This window comes from Aulonocara sp. 'chitande type north' Nkhata Bay, linkage group LG12 (genome assembly GCF_057382095.1).
Source record: "Aulonocara sp. 'chitande type north' Nkhata Bay isolate Kocher_YH1m ecotype deep benthic linkage group LG12, A_spYH_male_GT1.1, whole genome shotgun sequence".
NCBI lineage: Eukaryota > Metazoa > Chordata > Actinopteri > Cichliformes > Cichlidae > Aulonocara > Aulonocara sp. 'chitande type north' Nkhata Bay.
In genome coordinates, this window is record NC_141355.1 from 20,994,726 (window position 1) to 21,011,567 (window position 16,842).

Below are 16,842 nucleotides of genomic sequence, written 5' to 3' on the forward strand. Positions count from 1 at the left end.
TAATAATTCAGATTAAACTAGTTAATGTGTGTGTGTGTGGAGTCCTTTAGATAATGGTTTAGGTAAACCATTTTGGTTTAGTGTGATGTCATATTGCTCTGTTATTAGTCCGTTAATTCTCTGATATTACAGATGAGCAAAGCATTAAATTAGTGCCCAGCAGAAAGCAGAGGCTTTCCAACATGTGTAATATGAAGTCATATTAATGTGGAACAGGTTTTCCTTCATCTGGACTCAGAGGCCCCCTCTGGACCACTGCCAAACCTCCACCCTCCGCTGTTCCCACATCAGACCACCTTACAAACTGGAGGCAGGGGGGGTTTGGAATGTATTTTGCCCTGTGTGATGTGATTGTTTGCAGAGAAATGGGTTGACCTTGCCCCCCAATGCCACACACACATACACACACTCGTTCTAGCCGAGCTGGAGGTGTGTGAGACAGACCTGCTGAGTGCAGGAGGTCTGGGACCCCTTCACCACTTCCTCCAGACAGAGAACAGAGGATCCAGTCAGCTGAAGCCAGGATGGGACAATAATGAGCCTTCCAGCAACCACCACCACCTCATTTATTCAAACTGTTGCCTCTAGCTTTTCTTCTTCTGGACCAAGCAGCTACAGGATCATACCAAATGAAGAGTTATACCCCAAGAAGCCGATTTAATAATGAGATTAAGCACTTAAAACTAAAGATTAAAATATTAGACGTGGGACTGTTTTAAATAGCAAGTACACAAAAGTATTCAGTCAAACATGAACTTGACTGAATACTGAGGTGTGTGCCCTGTAAAAATGTGGTTTCCAATAGTAAATGTTTCATTTTCAAAGAAATGTGCCTACATTTTGAGAGCAATCGGATAGTTAGACAAAAAAACCATTTGTTCTTAAAGACAAGTTTCAAACTCATAATTTAAATGATAAATTAACGCTCTTTGTTAAGTAAGATTCTTTTAAAGAATTAGTAGTTTTGTCACTATTTGGTTATTAATCCGAAATATTTCTCCAAGGTTTGTATTTTATTATCACAAATATTTATAGGCCGTCTATAGAAAAATGGTTAAAATAAAATTTTCATGTTTTAACGCTTATAAAGAAGCGCCAAACTGCGTGTATTTTAAGCGGCAATTCGGCAGGTTTCGATTTAGCTTGCAGGCCCATATTAATAATTAATTGACTTTTAGCAAATATTTCTGGGAAACTATATTTAAACTTAAAAAACCTTGTGTTTCGAGGAATAGAGAAAATACTTGTAATTTTCTAAATAAATAAACGGATTGCAACAACCTTCCAATAGCCTGAAAACCAAAATACATTAATAACATGTTTCTTTTATGTAGGAAGCCCTCTGAAATATATATATATATATTTAAATCTTGTATGTTTGTATGTGGGTTTGCTGTTTCAGATAGATTAAAAAGCAAATGAGGTGAGTAATTAAACCAAAGTTAATTGCGAAAAAGTTTATTGTGGGAATTGTCCAGCCTATTTCTTTCTGCAGAACTGTTGTTTCAGCGGTGTCATCACACAAATACAGTTTTAAAGAAATGCAAAAGAGTCTTTGTTGTGTAACAATATTTAAGTTGACGTTTTGACTTATCACTGAAAAGCAAAATCTTTGAGCAGTGGACTATAAAAAAACCTTCTGTAAACAAACATAATAAATGTGACGAACATTATTCAGGCCAATCTTTCTGGCAGGGAAACGCTAATCTGCCCAGACTGTATAGGCTCGGCTACATCAACAAAATAATCTACTGCAGTTTCTCTTGAATTTTCATTTTCCACCTCCCAAAAATGATTGTTTAGAGATGACTTTAGAAACTATGCTGGTACTAAAAATATATAACATGTGGCCTATGGAAGCTTTTCATTCTAAACTTCACATCAGCGTGGTAATCAGTGGGAAAACAGTGAATAACTTATCAGATCAAAATCCACGCTGCGTGTAACCTAATCGTCAGCGCCAGCTTAAAACGCACAGATGTAGCTTGCGTCTGAGCGTATATACTGTTAGGCTTATTGGCGTGGTGTCCGAGCAGCTCGGAAACTTGATGGATCTGCATTTACACACATGAACGCACACTAGCACACACACAATTACACACAGAGGGTACGGACCCTGTCCCTCCCAGTGGCAGCGCGCTCGCTGCAGTACCCGCTTGTCGCGTTATGCAGGAGAGGCTGTGGACCAAACTGCAGAGGTCTACACCTGGGATTTGGACAATTTAAAACGGTAAGAGCTGCAATTATGACTGCGTATTTGAACCAAAACATAGTCACGTGCAGGTCGATTAAACCTGAGACTTTCTCGTGCGTAAAAGAGCGCTATTTATGCGCAAGAATTGCCTGCAGGAGATAACATTTTTACATTAATTTGATGTAGTAATCTTAGCGTATCGAATAACTGCTGTGTTATGTCCTAAGCCAGTATGTCAGTACATGTAAGCTCTAGTATTTTCTGGTAAGCTATTTTAGACCTTGTCCACCTATCATGTCTAAGATGGTTATGTCGTGAATATCTCGGATATTTTGCTTAAATTATTAATCTGAAAATCTGGTTGATGCTTAAATTAATACAAAAAAGATGAATGGAGAGACTGCAGTTAAGATGAATGGTGGAAATGTGTAATGCTGACCTCCCGGTGACCTCTTCAACTTTCAACTCTGGATGCCTCAGGTTATCAAGATCTACAGTAATCCAGTCAAAGTGATGCGCGCTCGCGTCAACTCGATGCTGTTGCTACTATAGGCCCCTCCGTGCCCGAATAATCTCCTATAAAAAAGATCTCTGTATCTAGCCTCGTGTGAGATTATATTTGGGGGTTTATCTTGAAACAACCCAAATCCACGTCACATTTTCTTGGTATGTAGTAACCTAACATATATGTAGATATATATAGATATATATATTTAATTGTGCTTTAATCACCAATACGGCAGAGACACGAATCAATAACTTATTAGTACATAAATAAATCTGCCAGCAGTTATCAGCTAATATGTCTTCTTTTTGCGTGAGGGGAATGCTCACACACGAATGAAAATTTGTCTAAAAATCAGACCACGTCTCTCTTATTTTCATTTTACTCTAGCTTTACTCTAGTCTCCTTCCACTCACCCATCACGAGTCTAATGTTTATTTAATTCGAGCGTAAAATATCTCCCCTCTGTCCTGAAACAGGAAGTAACAATTTTTTCTGATCAAGCAGGACATTTTCATGAATAATACAGATTTTTTTTTCAGGTAGGAAATGAATCAGCGATCATTTTGTCAACTTGAAGTCTGTGTGACATAACACCAAGTGAGAAGGCTGTAAAATACATGATTGATGCGGTGGGGAAAATAGACGCTGTGAGAAAAAATATGTATAAATATATATTTTCATGTAAATGTATATAAATAAATAATTCCCCATCGAGGGGTGCGTGCGTGCGTCTGGGTCTGTGTGTGTGTGTTTCTGCGCGCGTGATTGGCCAGTGTCACAGCCATGATTTGGGCTGCAGATACCGATGCACCATGCAGACCTATGAGAACGCGGGGATGGCAAAAGGGGGAGGGCAGAGTACGTGAGGCGGACTTGACTCCATTTGTTGTGAAGGATCTGATGAGCTGGGTTCAGATCAAGGCTACCGCTGGGTCCGCGAGGACAATGGGGAGTGAGCGAGACAAATGAGGAAGGAATTACAGGCGCTGTGAGCAGATCTCAGACTTCACCACAGCTGTGGACGGGAAGCAGCGAGGCGGACGCGCCTCTCCGTGTGCGCGCAGGGAGACGGACAGCGAAACGAAGAAGAAAAAAAAATAGACCAAAACAAAAAACTACAATATGACAAAGCTGCAGAGGAGACGTGGATTTTTTAAGAACCACCTTGGAAATATTTAAAAATTTATATATATTTTTTTAATTAAAAAAATATATACGTATACTCGCTCTACAGCCTGCAGAGAGCGCAGGAAGAGGATGAGAGTGTTTTCTGCAGGGGGAGCAGGGCAGTGCATTTGAGGTAAAGGCCCTCAGAGAGAGCACACAAAATAAACATGCCAGACATACACTGTGGTTATATTTGATGTGCACTTTCAAAACTGCAGGCTGTGATTGTGGTAGCTGTACAGTTCTGTGCACTGTTAACACTGGAATGTAAAGCTTCAGATATCATGTACTGTAAACCATGAACTTAGTGCTTTTATTACGGCATCTGTAAGTGCAGTCCAGTTTGGTAGCTATGATGTTTAGATCTCATAAAACTGGTAGTGAATCTGAGCCTTCTTCGAAAACAATGCTCAAGATCAAGCTGCACGTTTAATCTCATTTCAAGTGTAAATCTGTAATTAGATGATTGGATGAGTTAGTCTATTGTAACTCTATGTGAGCTATTGTAATCTATTATGAGTGATTGGTCTTTTTAGGGCAACAAAGCCAGGAGTTCTTTGTGGGGGGTTTTCACCACAAACTCAAATTGTGGCCTCTTTGCGCTCCCTCTAACAAAAGACCGTTTTGCCCCCATATATAATTTATTATTATTTAGAAATATTATTCGTATAGGTGCTGACTTTGAGGTTACCCAATTGGCATCCAGAGTGTCAAACAGCGCATAGAATTTGATCAAATAAACCAGTAAAATGGGCAAATGTCTGGTGTGTGTGTGTGTGTGTGTGTGTGTGTGTGTGTGTGTGTGTGTGTGTGTGTGTGTGTGTGTGTGTGTGTGTGTGTGTGTGTGCATCAGTGGGACATGGCAAACGGAGGGGACCAGTACGGCCTTGCAGAGCCCCCTGACTCGGACTGTATGGATTCCCCAAAAGAGACCAAACAGGAAAATCCCGGCTTCACCCTGAACTCACCAGCTTCACCGCAGAGCGCGTCCAGTCAGCAGGTACCAACCTGTAGCTTACTCTGGGTTTTAATTTAAATTTACTTAAAAAATTAATTCAGTGTTGTTGTTTTTTTTTTTACCAAACAAATAATAGCTGCTCGTCCAGTCATATTTTTTTTCATAGAAATAAAAGAAAAAAGTAAACAAAACTTTGTCATTGCTGTTGGTTTAATTTGCCACGGATTTGGCTTATAATGCCTATTAATTACTAAATAACTATTTAAATATAACTAGAGTTTAAACTTTAACTCGTGCACTCATTATATTTTTGTACAGGGGATGGAGGGAATCAAAGTTTTCCTTCATGATAGGGAACTTTGGACCAAGTTTGATGAAGTAGGAACGGAAATGATCATCACCAAGGCTGGAAGGTAAAACTGTTGAATGACTTTAACACAAAGTAAATTTTATTGGTGGTTCGTGTTGTACCGCTTGAAAACAATGCAAATTATTTTTAATGTCACACTTTTGATCAAAACATAAACCTAAAGGGAAAAAATACAGTACGCGGGTGCCACCGGGCCTCAGCAGGGAAATTTTCTAAAGGAAACCAAATCCCTAAAGGAATCATTTTATTTTTTATTTTATTCATTTAAAAAAATAAATCAATATTTAATCATATATGTCGCTGTTTTTATTTGTTTTTTCTGGATGTGCTCCCTGAAGGAGGATGTTCCCCAGTTATAAAGTGAAGGTCACAGGACTCAACCCGAAAACCAAGTACATTCTCCTGATGGACATCATTCCCGGAGATGACCATCGCTACAAATTCGCAGACAACAAATGGTTCGTAGGAACATGTCTAAAACACGGTATACACACTTACAGGACATTCAAAGTCATGTTCGGGTAGTGAAAGTAGTATGGCAGTGTGTTCGGGGTATAGGTCAGCTTCCCCACCAAAAACATATCTGAATATATAAATGTTTTAAGTGTATGGTAAAACAGAAAGAGGATGATAACAAATATGCAGCTATTTAAAATAAATGAATAAATATAATAATAGCTTTCCGAAAATAAATAAATAAATCAAAATTTCCATTTCCAGATCTCAGATTCCGCCATCTCCTTCCCCCTCTTTGCTTATGAACCTTATATCAAGAAACCTCTGAACTTAACTCTGGGTAAACCTTGTTGTTGTGGGTTTATACCCTCCACTCCACCCACGCTTGTGCACTCTGTAAAGGTCGGGTCCTTCTTGCAGATTGGGATGGCCTAGTTCCCCGTGTTTCCCCCCCGTTTCTGCCCGCCGGTTAAATCAGAATATGACGGGTTCACGGGGCGGACAGACGGCGCAGACCGGTTTAAAATATCCAATTCAGCTGTTTGTGTGTGTGTGTGTGTGTGTGTGTGTGTGTGTGTGTGTGTGTGTGTGTGTGTGTGTGTGTGTGTGTGTGTGTGTGTGTGCTGCTGAAGGGAAATCCGACGAACAACTGACTCTGCAGCGAGATATCTGCCCCTTCAAAGCATCATTTGGTTATTACAAAGACACAAGGGGTCTGTGCCTTACAAATTCCCAGCTCAGAGAGTAAAGTTACTGGAAGAGCTCGGTGTTTACACGGTAGCCTGTAAGTCGGTGCTGGTCCGTAGGGCTTTGTTTCACCTTGTCCTGGGAGTTTGTAGTAATATTTTTGCCTTCCGGTGTAGGAGAATGGACAATACTTTCCACAAATGATGAAAAGTTCACACATCACAGACTCCCAGGCTAAACAGAAGCCTAAATCACTTCTGACACCGCGGAATCAATTCTTAATACTTTAGGAGCTGAATGTCCATGGCACTATTGCTAGTTTCCACGCACATGCGCAATAGTTGTTTGGGAAAATACATATCGACTCGTTTATGCTGTGCAAAGTATCCAAAGTATGTGGGGGAAAAACTCACCTGTACAAGTGTAACACATTATAAAATGTGCAGATGTTTTCTCTGTCTGTTTCTCGGTGACTATAAGGAAATTAGGAAAATAATGAATAATAAAGATGGTAGACCTTTATTGTTATTTTTCTTAATTATTAAAAAATACAGGTTATGTTAACGATTTCAGACTTTTGCCTGGAAATAGACAAAAACGGGATACGCGCTAGGGCAGTTTAGGAGGAAACGGTTCATTTGGGTTAACCGAGTTAAGGTCCAGATGTGGGTGTCTGCGTAAGCTCCAGCAAAACATAGTTTGTCTAATTAAAGAACCAACCAGGCCTTCTGCAGCCGGCGGCAGCGCTGGCCTGCTACACCACGAAAACCACTGTGATCGTATGTGTGTGTGTGTCAGTGTCAGAGCATTTTCCGATCCACCGCGTTTCTTTGGTCATAAAGGTCGATGACGGGGAAGGCAGAGCCCGCGATGCCCGGTAGGCTCTACGTCCATCCGGACTCTCCCGCCACAGGGGCGCACTGGAGCCGCCAGCTTGTCTCTTTCCAGAAACTCAAACTCACCAACAACCACCTGGACCCCTTTGGACACGTGAGTCTGTCTGCTTAACAGTATTTTTTGCTTGTTTGCTTTGTTTCTATGTCTGTCACAGACAGAACAAGAACACACGCTCTGTTTGATACAATAAAAAAAGTTTGCCCTTTGAATTTAGTTCCATTATTTTTACTCATAATAAGCATACAAACCATCAGCTGTCCTAATGAAGGTGGCCTGCGGGCCAAACTAAATAGCTTTTATACGCATTTTAAATAATTAAACCTGAGAGGTGTTTTCAGTGTAAGAAAAATGACTATACAAAGTACAGCACAGGTCCGGTCAGCCAACACGGTCTCGGTCAGCAGGCAGGCAAAACCCGAGGAGCCCGTGAAGCTCACTCCTCGGGGTATAACTCACGCGACATCACAACACAACACAAATCACCGCGAGAGCCGCACAGCTCACACTGCACACTTGAGATGAGACACATACGGTTACAGGCGCGTGAGAGCAGATGATAGGCTATCGTTCTGCGCGCGCCTCTTGGTGCCAGTGCATGCGCACGCAGAAAAAATGGAAAAAGATGAAAGAAAGGACACAACTGTAATATTTTTATACTTGTTAATTTAGAGATAATCTGCAACTTTGCAGTTAAACCGAGAGCCCCCTGCGTAAACAAACGTGGTCTCGCCCAAACGCGCGCAGAGAGGGCCGCCATCCGGCCTAGATCCACTTGTGGAGTTGTCAGTGTCGTGGGAAATAGTTTAGACCGTGCGCAATAGTTTAGTTTTTAATAGTTTAAAGTTAGCAGTATGTCCAAACTAAAGCTTAAAGTCTTTAACAATATCAAACGGGAATGAATCAGAAAGTCTAATTAGACATATGCGGAAATAGTTTGTTGATGATCAGTGAGTGCTGAACACATTTTTTAAATTCTGCATTATACCAGATGGTTGCTCGGGTGCGTACAATTTATTCAAAAGGCTTTAAATGTCATACAAGATTAATAAACAAAGATGAATATGTTGATTTAAAATGGAGTTTCTTTTATGTATATTTATTTCCTTTTTTCTTTACTTTATAGGACAACATGACCTTCATGAATAATCTTTGAGATTTTTCTAACCAATGCAGATGAAAAAACCCCCAAAACACTTGCAGGGTTCACATTACTGTGAGAAAATTAGTCTCGGGTTGTAACTGTATAAACAAAGATCCTTTATTGTTTTTACTGCTGACATTCACTTTGATCCTACTCACAGGTAATCTCTGTTTTAAACATTTATGTCAGCCAAGGATTCTGGAAATCAAAGTACCTTTACATGGGATTAATCGCCACCTGGATTCTAAAGTCTAGATCCAAGCATCTGCTAGTGATTTTTTGGAATCATGACAGGCCTGTCAGTCTCACCTACATAATATCTCCCCCATGTAGATAATACTCAACTCTATGCACAAATACCAGCCTCGTCTCCATATTGTCAAGGCAGATGAGAACAATGGCTTTGGTTCCAAAAACACAGCTTTCTGCACTCACATCTTCCCCGAGACTGCCTTCATCGCTGTGACATCCTATCAGAACCACAAGGTAAGCCTAATGCAGAGCACACTACGAAGCACTGTTAAACATAGGGAGCCAACTGCAAATGCTGTAGCAAGTACTGGAAGTTTCACAATGTATATGAATACAGTAGGGGTACTCTAAGTAACACAGATGCATTAGAAGTCCTTATAATGGTATAAGGACCCTTTAATGATGCTTATACAGTTTAACAATTGTTGATGTGAATATAAAGTGTAGAGTGATTTCACTGGCTGAGCTACAGTATGTTACAGTTATTCAAACAATAATGGAAATGGATTTCATAGTCTAATATTTGCACGTAAGAGCTGCTCTACTGTCACATCAATGACAGATGCATGCATATTGTTTGGCCTTTTGGTCAGTAGTTATAGTCAAATTTCTTTCTCACACATACAACGGCTCTCACACACACAGGCACGCGTGCACACACACACACACACACACACACACACACACACACACACACACACACACACACACACACACACACACACACACTGTTTGTATTACTGTCTTTATTTTGTATCCAAAAAGCCAATTAGCATGCTCTTTGTTTATGCGTCATAGCTTAGTATTTGTAAACATGTAAACATTAAGTTTCTCCCTTTCTGTGTGTGTGTGTGTGCGTTTGTATATGTGCTCGAGCTCGTGTGAGTGTCAGCCTCTAATGACCTGTTTCTTTCCTTTAATCTGAGCTGAGCTAGTTTCCTCGGCATCTATTAGAAACACAGATTGCTGAAGCTTTGAGCCTCGTTGCTGAATACGTTCACATGCGATGGCTTCATTTTCATCACGTCTAATTTTCATAACAAATAACTGTAACTTAAATAGTTACAACTAAGAAAGTTTTCTATCACAATTTATATTTCTATAGTTTGTCTTTTGATTTTCTTTTAGAAATTATAAATTGTAAGCAAAATGTTTTGGTAGACAAAATAGAAGCAAAAATCTTTGTAGCTTTAATGTGGCATTCTTCATTTTATTTATTATAGAGTTAAAGTTGAGGTTAAAAAACCCCCAATAATACTGATTTAATCCATCAGAAGGCATTTTGAGCTTATAACCAATTTGCAATGCATTGTTTTCTATACATAGATATACTGCAATGTATTTCAACTTTAGCTATAATTATTATCATTATAGTGTCAAGTTTGCATAAAATACTATAGGTAATACATGTACTTCATAATAATAAAATGGTAATAATTGTTAAATTATTATATTTAATACAAGTATGTAATTATAAGTACAATATACTTCTTGCTTACAATACATTTTATCACAAAGTCTATGTATAAGTTCATATATAAATAAATATATTTCTCAAATATATATATATATAGTAAGAGTAAGACTGTATTTGTATGACTTTTACACTTACACTTTTACACTTACAGTGCTACAATAATAATAATAATATGATATATTACAGTGATAAAAATGTCCAGAAGAATTATTACAGCTCTTCTTCTTCTTCTTCTTCTTCTTCCTTATTATTATTATTATTATTATTATTATTATTATTATTATTGTTATTAGAGATTGTATTAATTTTTTCAATTCTTTTGGTGAAACATATTATTACTAAAAAGCTTTATAGTTACATGGTAGCTATAGTTAACACAAGCAGTATAAATAAGTAATATGTAAGACACTAATGTGGTGCTAAATAGAAATCAGAGCTCTTTAGCCAGCAGTTTGGAGTGGGTTATCAGTATTTTCAGCACTTCAAAGTTTGTTTGGACCTGAGCTCGTGTCAGATCTTCAGCCGGCTCGCCTCTTGTGTGATGGTCTTGGACTTTGACCAAATGAAATCCCTCAAAAACCGCAAAGATTTACCTCCATGACATCACTGGGAGAAGTTTGAAGCTTTAACATCAAAGCTCGAAGCTTTGGACCTCTAAAAGCTTTGGCCTGAAATCCTTAAACCTGGCGACTGTTTGGGTAAACAGTTTATTCTGTGTCAGCTGGCGAGAACACTGTTCGCTCCGTTAGAAACGTAAGCAGCTGAGGAATGTTGGCCATGCAGAGCTCCAGCAGTCCTCCTTTTAATACTTGCAGGTCCTCCGAATAATAGTAAACCATTGATTTAGTCAATGGGAAAATAAAAAATAAAAAATAGAGCATGCCTTTGGGCCTGCAGACCTGTGCAAGTAAAATATTGCTCTGCTTTGTCCTCAGATTACACAGCTGAAGATAGAGAATAATCCTTTTGCTAAGGGATTCAGAGGCAGCGACGACAATGAGCTGCATCGCATGGCAAAGTTACAAGGGTGAGTACAGCTTCGTTGATGTGTGTGTGCTTGTGAGCTTTTATAAGACACAATTGCTATTCTTCTTTCTCGACCTCCGTTAGCTGGGAGGGGGAGGTTGTTATGATGGGGTACATATGGTCTAAGACACAAGTGTGTCTGTGAGTGGAGCCAAGTGGTATAAAGAGATGTCAGCCATTGTCACCTGAAGGTTGATCTTAGCCTGAAAACCCGCCCTGAACATGCAGCACAAACACAAATGCACACCCAGCATCATTTCCTTTGCTGCATTGATAAGTCCATGATATCATGTTGCTGCTGGTCTATTTAGGCTGTCACCACTGATCAGCTGACAGGCCTATATTGTGTCGGGTTGCGTGCTGAACTAATCTCCATTTGAGTGGTGTTGTGGCAGGCAGTTTAGAGGTTTTTGCAAGCCAATGGGATTGGCTGTCACTGAAGGGAGGTTGAGGAAAGACAAGGGGGGAGACAGAGGGTGGGAGAGCAGCATTAAATGCAGAACCACTGCTTTATTGGAGAGGAGAGGAGATTCTATGTGAAGTGACAGGGATGAATGTTTATTTTTAGAACGTTGAATTATCTCACAACAGCACTGTGTGTGTGTGTGTGTGTTACTGTCTCAGTGGGAGTCAGGGCGATGTGGCCCGCTGTCTCCTGCACATCACTGAGTTCACCAAGAGGGCAGTGTGCACAGAAAGAAATCAGAGCTGAAAGGATGGAGAATATCTAAAAAGACTTGAAGGAAAAGGGGGAAAAAAACAAGAATTCAAGAATTCAACCAAGCAGAATTTAATAATAAGAATATAATAATACATGCACAGATTTGCACATTCTAGAACAGAAGGCTTGTGCTGCTTTCCTGTGCTTGTTACAACATCTGAGATAAACTGTTACCCCATGCTGTAATCTTGTTTTCCTCTCTGTTACAGCAAGGATTACCCAGTGGTCCCTCGTAGTACTGTCCGTCAGAGAGCCTGTTCTTCTGGGAGTCCCTTCAGTGGGGAGGGTCGCGGTTTGCGGGGCTCCCCCGAGGCTGTTGGGTCTCCTTATAGCTGTGAGAACGGCTTGAATGGTAGCAGCCCTCAGGAGCTACTGAGTGCTCCACCCACGCACTACACCCTGCCTCATCCACACCTGCAGTCTGGCCAACAGCAGCAGGTGTACCACTGCACCAAGAGAAAAGGTAAGAGGAAATCGTGTGTTCACACCAGGTTTAAGTAAATCATATAACGATAAAGACAAATGGAATACAGAGTTTTATTTAATATAAAGTTTTGTCTTTTTGAATGAGCATTCAAGGATGCACCATCATCCTTCCAGTTTCCAGCTTGTTTTCAAAAGAATTCATGAGAATATATCTATGTATATATATACATATTTATATAGATAAATAGATAGATAATTACTAACTAATTAGTAATTAGTTAGTAAATTAGTACATTTAACTAACCAACAACAAAGACGTTCATCTACCAGTGGGTGATGTAGTGAAGTTTATATTTAACTATTATTCTACACTCTGCTTGACAAGGACTGTTATATTATTATTATTATTATTATTATTATTATTATTATTATTGTTGTTGTTGTTGTTATTATATTATTATTATTATTATTATTATTATTATTATTATTATATAATATATTTAATTGAAAAATGTTGAAACTGCAAAACCTCGAGGGATTTTGAAAAAACATGTGCTCATTGGCAAGTGATGGCAACCACTTGTTTCAGAAAAGACATGTTTATTATGTTATACTGCCCTGCATTGTTGTATTTTCTATTCCATAATGCACCAAAGTCTTGGAGTAGGTGATAGGTCTGGTCTGGACGCAGGCCAGTTTACCAGCTGACTCACACTTGGCAACATTTGACATTGTTTGCTATTGTACTGCTGAAATAAGCCAGTACTTCCCTGAATGGCAGCATATGTTGCTCAATAACTTGTATTTATTGTTCGGCATTAATGGAGTCTTTACAGATGTTACACATGTCACATCATGGAGGGCCTGCGTATAAATGTCTATGAACTGTAAGTGTTCTTCTTTTTTTCATGGGAAAGTTTAAAATTGCGACATTAGTGGTGAAATGTGTTCACTGGTGATGACTTCCTGAGCCCACGGAGTCCTTTCTACAGCAGAATGTTGTCTATTTTAGGGCACCAAAGCTCAGTATTGGTCTTTGGCTTTGTTTTTTATTTACAGAGATTTCTCTGAACCTTTTATTACCTTTATTTGTACAGTGTATGATGAATTAGCTAAATTGTTTGCAGTTTTTCTTAATTAAGAAACAGAAGTCTTATTTTGTAATTAAAGTCTTATTCATAACGGGGAACCCCTCTTCATATTTACTTCTAAAAACTTCAAGTCTTACAGCCTTAAAATGGGATCAAATCCAAAAACATGCATTAAAAAATGAATGAAATAAAATTTCTTAGTTTCAGCATTTGACATGTTGGCCTTGTGTTATTTGTAATTAAATATAATGATTAAACGATTCACAAATGATGGCATTCTGTTATCTTTAACATTTTACATAGATCCCCCATTGATCTGGGTGCAGTTCTGGTGCTTTGATGTTTATTTCAAGGTTTTTTTTTCTACAAACAGCATTGCCAAAATTTGAAAGTATTGAAAAGAGTTATAGACAGGCCTACTTTGAAATTTGAAACTTCATGTGTACATTTTTTTGTGTCTCAGCTACTTAAACTGCAGTAAATGGGAAGTTATAAATTGAAAGCTGGAACTCTCGCAGCTCTCATTTATCTTCAACTTCAAATGGAAAACCAGCATTTTTTTTCTCTGTCTTTCTGTAGTGGAGGAAAACTGCTCCTCGGAAAACCACCAGCTTTCATACAAGAAACCCTTCATTGGTAGTTCACCAAGTGAAGGGGAATCGTACTATCACCCCTCCTCCTATCCCCCTCCTCCACCCGGTCTATCCAACAACCCAGCCCTGGGGCTCACTGACTCTCCTTACAGCTCTGACATGGGACAGCGTCAGGCCTGCATGTTTGCTGGATCGGAGTCCAGAATGGATGAACTCAGCTGTGCATCCTGGTCATACCCCTGCCCCATCCCGACCGCCATGACCCCAATGGAGCCCTACCCGCCTTACACCCCTCATCCACCCTACAGCTCCAGTCCTCAGGGCTCTCGACTCAGCGCTATAGCCCACCAGACCTCTCCGCCACTCGGAGAACACATCACCAACGATCCCTACCAGAGACAGAACTCCGCACCTCCATCTCAGAGCTCCCAAAACATTCACAGCAGGCAGCTCGGCTCTCCTCTCAGAGAATATCCCCGATACACGCCCAATCTGTCTCCTCCTCTCTACCACACACTAGAGACGCACACACACATCCGGTGTGGGGTGCCAGAATGGAGTGCAGCCTCCTAACTAAACCAGAGGATATATCTAAAGACTGATGAGTGGACAGAGATTCCTAGTCCCAAATTTAACGAGTCTTCTTTTCGCTCTTCTGAAAGAAGCTGCACTACATATGGACTAAATATGATATTAATTTTGTAATATAATTGTGAAAAGTGTGATCTTGTGCTGTGTGAAGCGGTCTCATCTGTTAGTCATGTTTCTCCCCTCTGCTGGAAGGAGTAGTAGATTGTTGAGGACAGGACCTGGACAACAATGATGCTCCAGATGTTCACAAAAGAAAAGCTCCTTCTAACTGCAAAGTGAAAATCAAAGTTTGTGTTTTGTTGTCTTTGCGTAACTCAAAGACTGGTGTGATTCAAATGTTTGTGCTGTGAGCACTAGGCTTGTTCTCCTCTCAGTGACTCCCACTTTTTTTTTGGTATTGTGAAGGATTTAAATTGTGACCCACTGTCAGACAGGCAGTGACATTTACTGACCAAAATAATCTGAGTTCTCACAGCAGAGCCTAAGGGAGATATTTTTCCTCTTTAGTGTTCAAAGCGCAACTCTATGCTCAGTCTCGGTGAAGGAGAAAAGGCATGAGTTGTCCGAGTGAGTGTGTGCACGCGTGAGCCTGTGTATATGTAAAGCCTATGTCAGCTCAGCTCAAGAATGCTATGAGTTCATTTCCAACGAGACAGGCAGTGGTAGCTGCAGGCACTGCACCATCGAGATAAACAGTTTGTTTAGACCGCGCTACAGGCCCAAAGACCTGTAAACACTGTTTCCACTGCATTCTGGGTAAATGCACAACTCAGCGTCACACAGCTGTCACCGCTGTCCTCTCAGTCACCCTAGCCTGACCAATCAGCTTGCTCTGCTCACTCGGAACACGCCAATGAGCGCGTGGCTTTCTTTTATCCTTAGCTGACCAGTCAGATCAGGAGTGCAGCGCGTGTTATGCGTGCGTGCGTTGGGCCCATTTTTGTTTTTTTGTGAATTATTCATGAGTCCAGTGGTGATCTTTGACACGTGGGGATTGCTCAGCAATCACAAAGAAACACAGAGCTGTAAATGTTGATACACCAACTCCTGTTGTCTTTTCATTTTAAATCTGAATTAGTTCCTGTGATACATACAGCCTTACTTCATTGCTTGCTAGATTTGGTTAGGTACGCACATTTCCCTGCAGTCCTTGGGACACTTTCATCCTTGTAGCTAAATGTGAAAAACAAGCAAACAAAAGAAACAAACAAGAAGTGTGGCTCTTTTTGTGAAGAATAGATACAGGCCTCTGGTTTATGTGTTAACAGTCTGTTTTTTTATATCTCTGCCCAGGTGTTTTAACATGCAGTAACTTGTGATATGGTGCTCTAACATTACAAATTATTCATCCAGAGAGAAGATCCTCATCATTCCTTGATATCTATTCGATTTGTGTGTGTGTGAGAAGGTGTGTGCGTGACGTTGAAATAAGAATTGATTGTTCTTTTTAGTTTGTTTTTTTTAGCCCTGTTCCTGCCAATAGTATTTATTACTCTAGATTTGTAAAGAATAATTTGTTGTTTGTGAAATAAGATGGTATTGTTCGGAGATCATTGTTTCTCTTTGAGGGTTTGTTTCCAGTTTTGCCCTCCATCTTCAAGTGGTGATAAATATTTGTGATAAACAAACTTTTCTGTTCTATGAAATTACAAAAACAGGGATTTATAAACAGAAATTGAATAAATTTTAGAGAGAAAGTCCTTTGGTTGTAGCATTCTTCTTTGTGACTAGGCAGCAAACACAGCAAGGACAAACGATTAACATTCCCGGCGGGTTATTTAAAGTATGTTCGGCACCTCTGGAGTGGAAACTCTTTTAAGTGGAGGGCAGTTTATCTATTTTGAGGCATGTATGAATTTGAAAGATCTGATAACAAGTGTAAGCTCATTCAACAGTGTTGGAGAGAGTTGTTTAAAGTGTAAGAGTGTTTACTATGCTGTCTTATCAAGCATAATGGACCCCAGTGTCTGTTACTCTTCTTCTCAGCAGCCAAACCTCCAGAGCAGTCTGGGAGCTGCACATACCTTGTCCACCTCTTCTTATCTCTGACAGGTTGTTTGGCATCTCTAGTCTCCACCAGCTGGACCGCCTCACTGACAACCTGCTGCCCAGAAAAGGGAGGGGTCTGTTGGGATCGAGGACAAAGGAAGGTGGGGGTGTGTTGGTGGTCCCCACACTTCTCTTAGACTCCTTTCCAAATTGCCGTTTGCCATCCTGCCGTCTCATGTTCCTGTGTCTCCACAAGAAAAACCTTGTATATTGCTACACCTGACAATTCAGAACTGAT

At 40.0% G+C, this 16,842-nt stretch overlaps 1 protein-coding gene across 1 annotated transcript; it reads left to right on the forward strand.

Moving 5' to 3' along the window:
* Positions 1–3,586: 3,586 nt before the first annotated feature.
* LOC147317352 (T-box transcription factor TBX5-like) lies at positions 3,587–16,255 on the forward strand. Its single transcript, XM_086314201.1, has 9 exons — positions 3,587–4,002; positions 4,723–4,869; positions 5,146–5,240; positions 5,536–5,655; positions 7,183–7,330; positions 8,712–8,864; positions 11,043–11,134; positions 12,064–12,317; positions 13,951–16,255. Exons 2-9 carry the CDS (start codon positions 4,729–4,731, stop codon positions 14,535–14,537), a joined length of 1,590 nt encoding a protein of 529 aa, XP_086170327.1. The 5' UTR covers positions 3,587–4,002; positions 4,723–4,728; the 3' UTR covers positions 14,538–16,255.
* The last annotated feature ends 587 nt before the right edge of the window (positions 16,256–16,842 follow it).

Excerpts from the sequence above, each read along its gene's own strand:
- LOC147317352 (XM_086314201.1), top strand. The coding sequence starts at position 4,729 with ATGGCAAACGGAGGGGACCAGTACGGCCTTGCAGAGCCCCCTGACTCG. Across the intron at positions 4,870-5,145 it reads AGAGCGCGTCCAGTCAGCAG|GGGATGGAGGGAATCAAAGT; the intron begins GTACCAACCTGT and ends ATTTTTGTACAG. Across the intron at positions 8,865-11,042 it reads CATCCTATCAGAACCACAAG|ATTACACAGCTGAAGATAGA; the intron begins GTAAGCCTAATG and ends CTTTGTCCTCAG.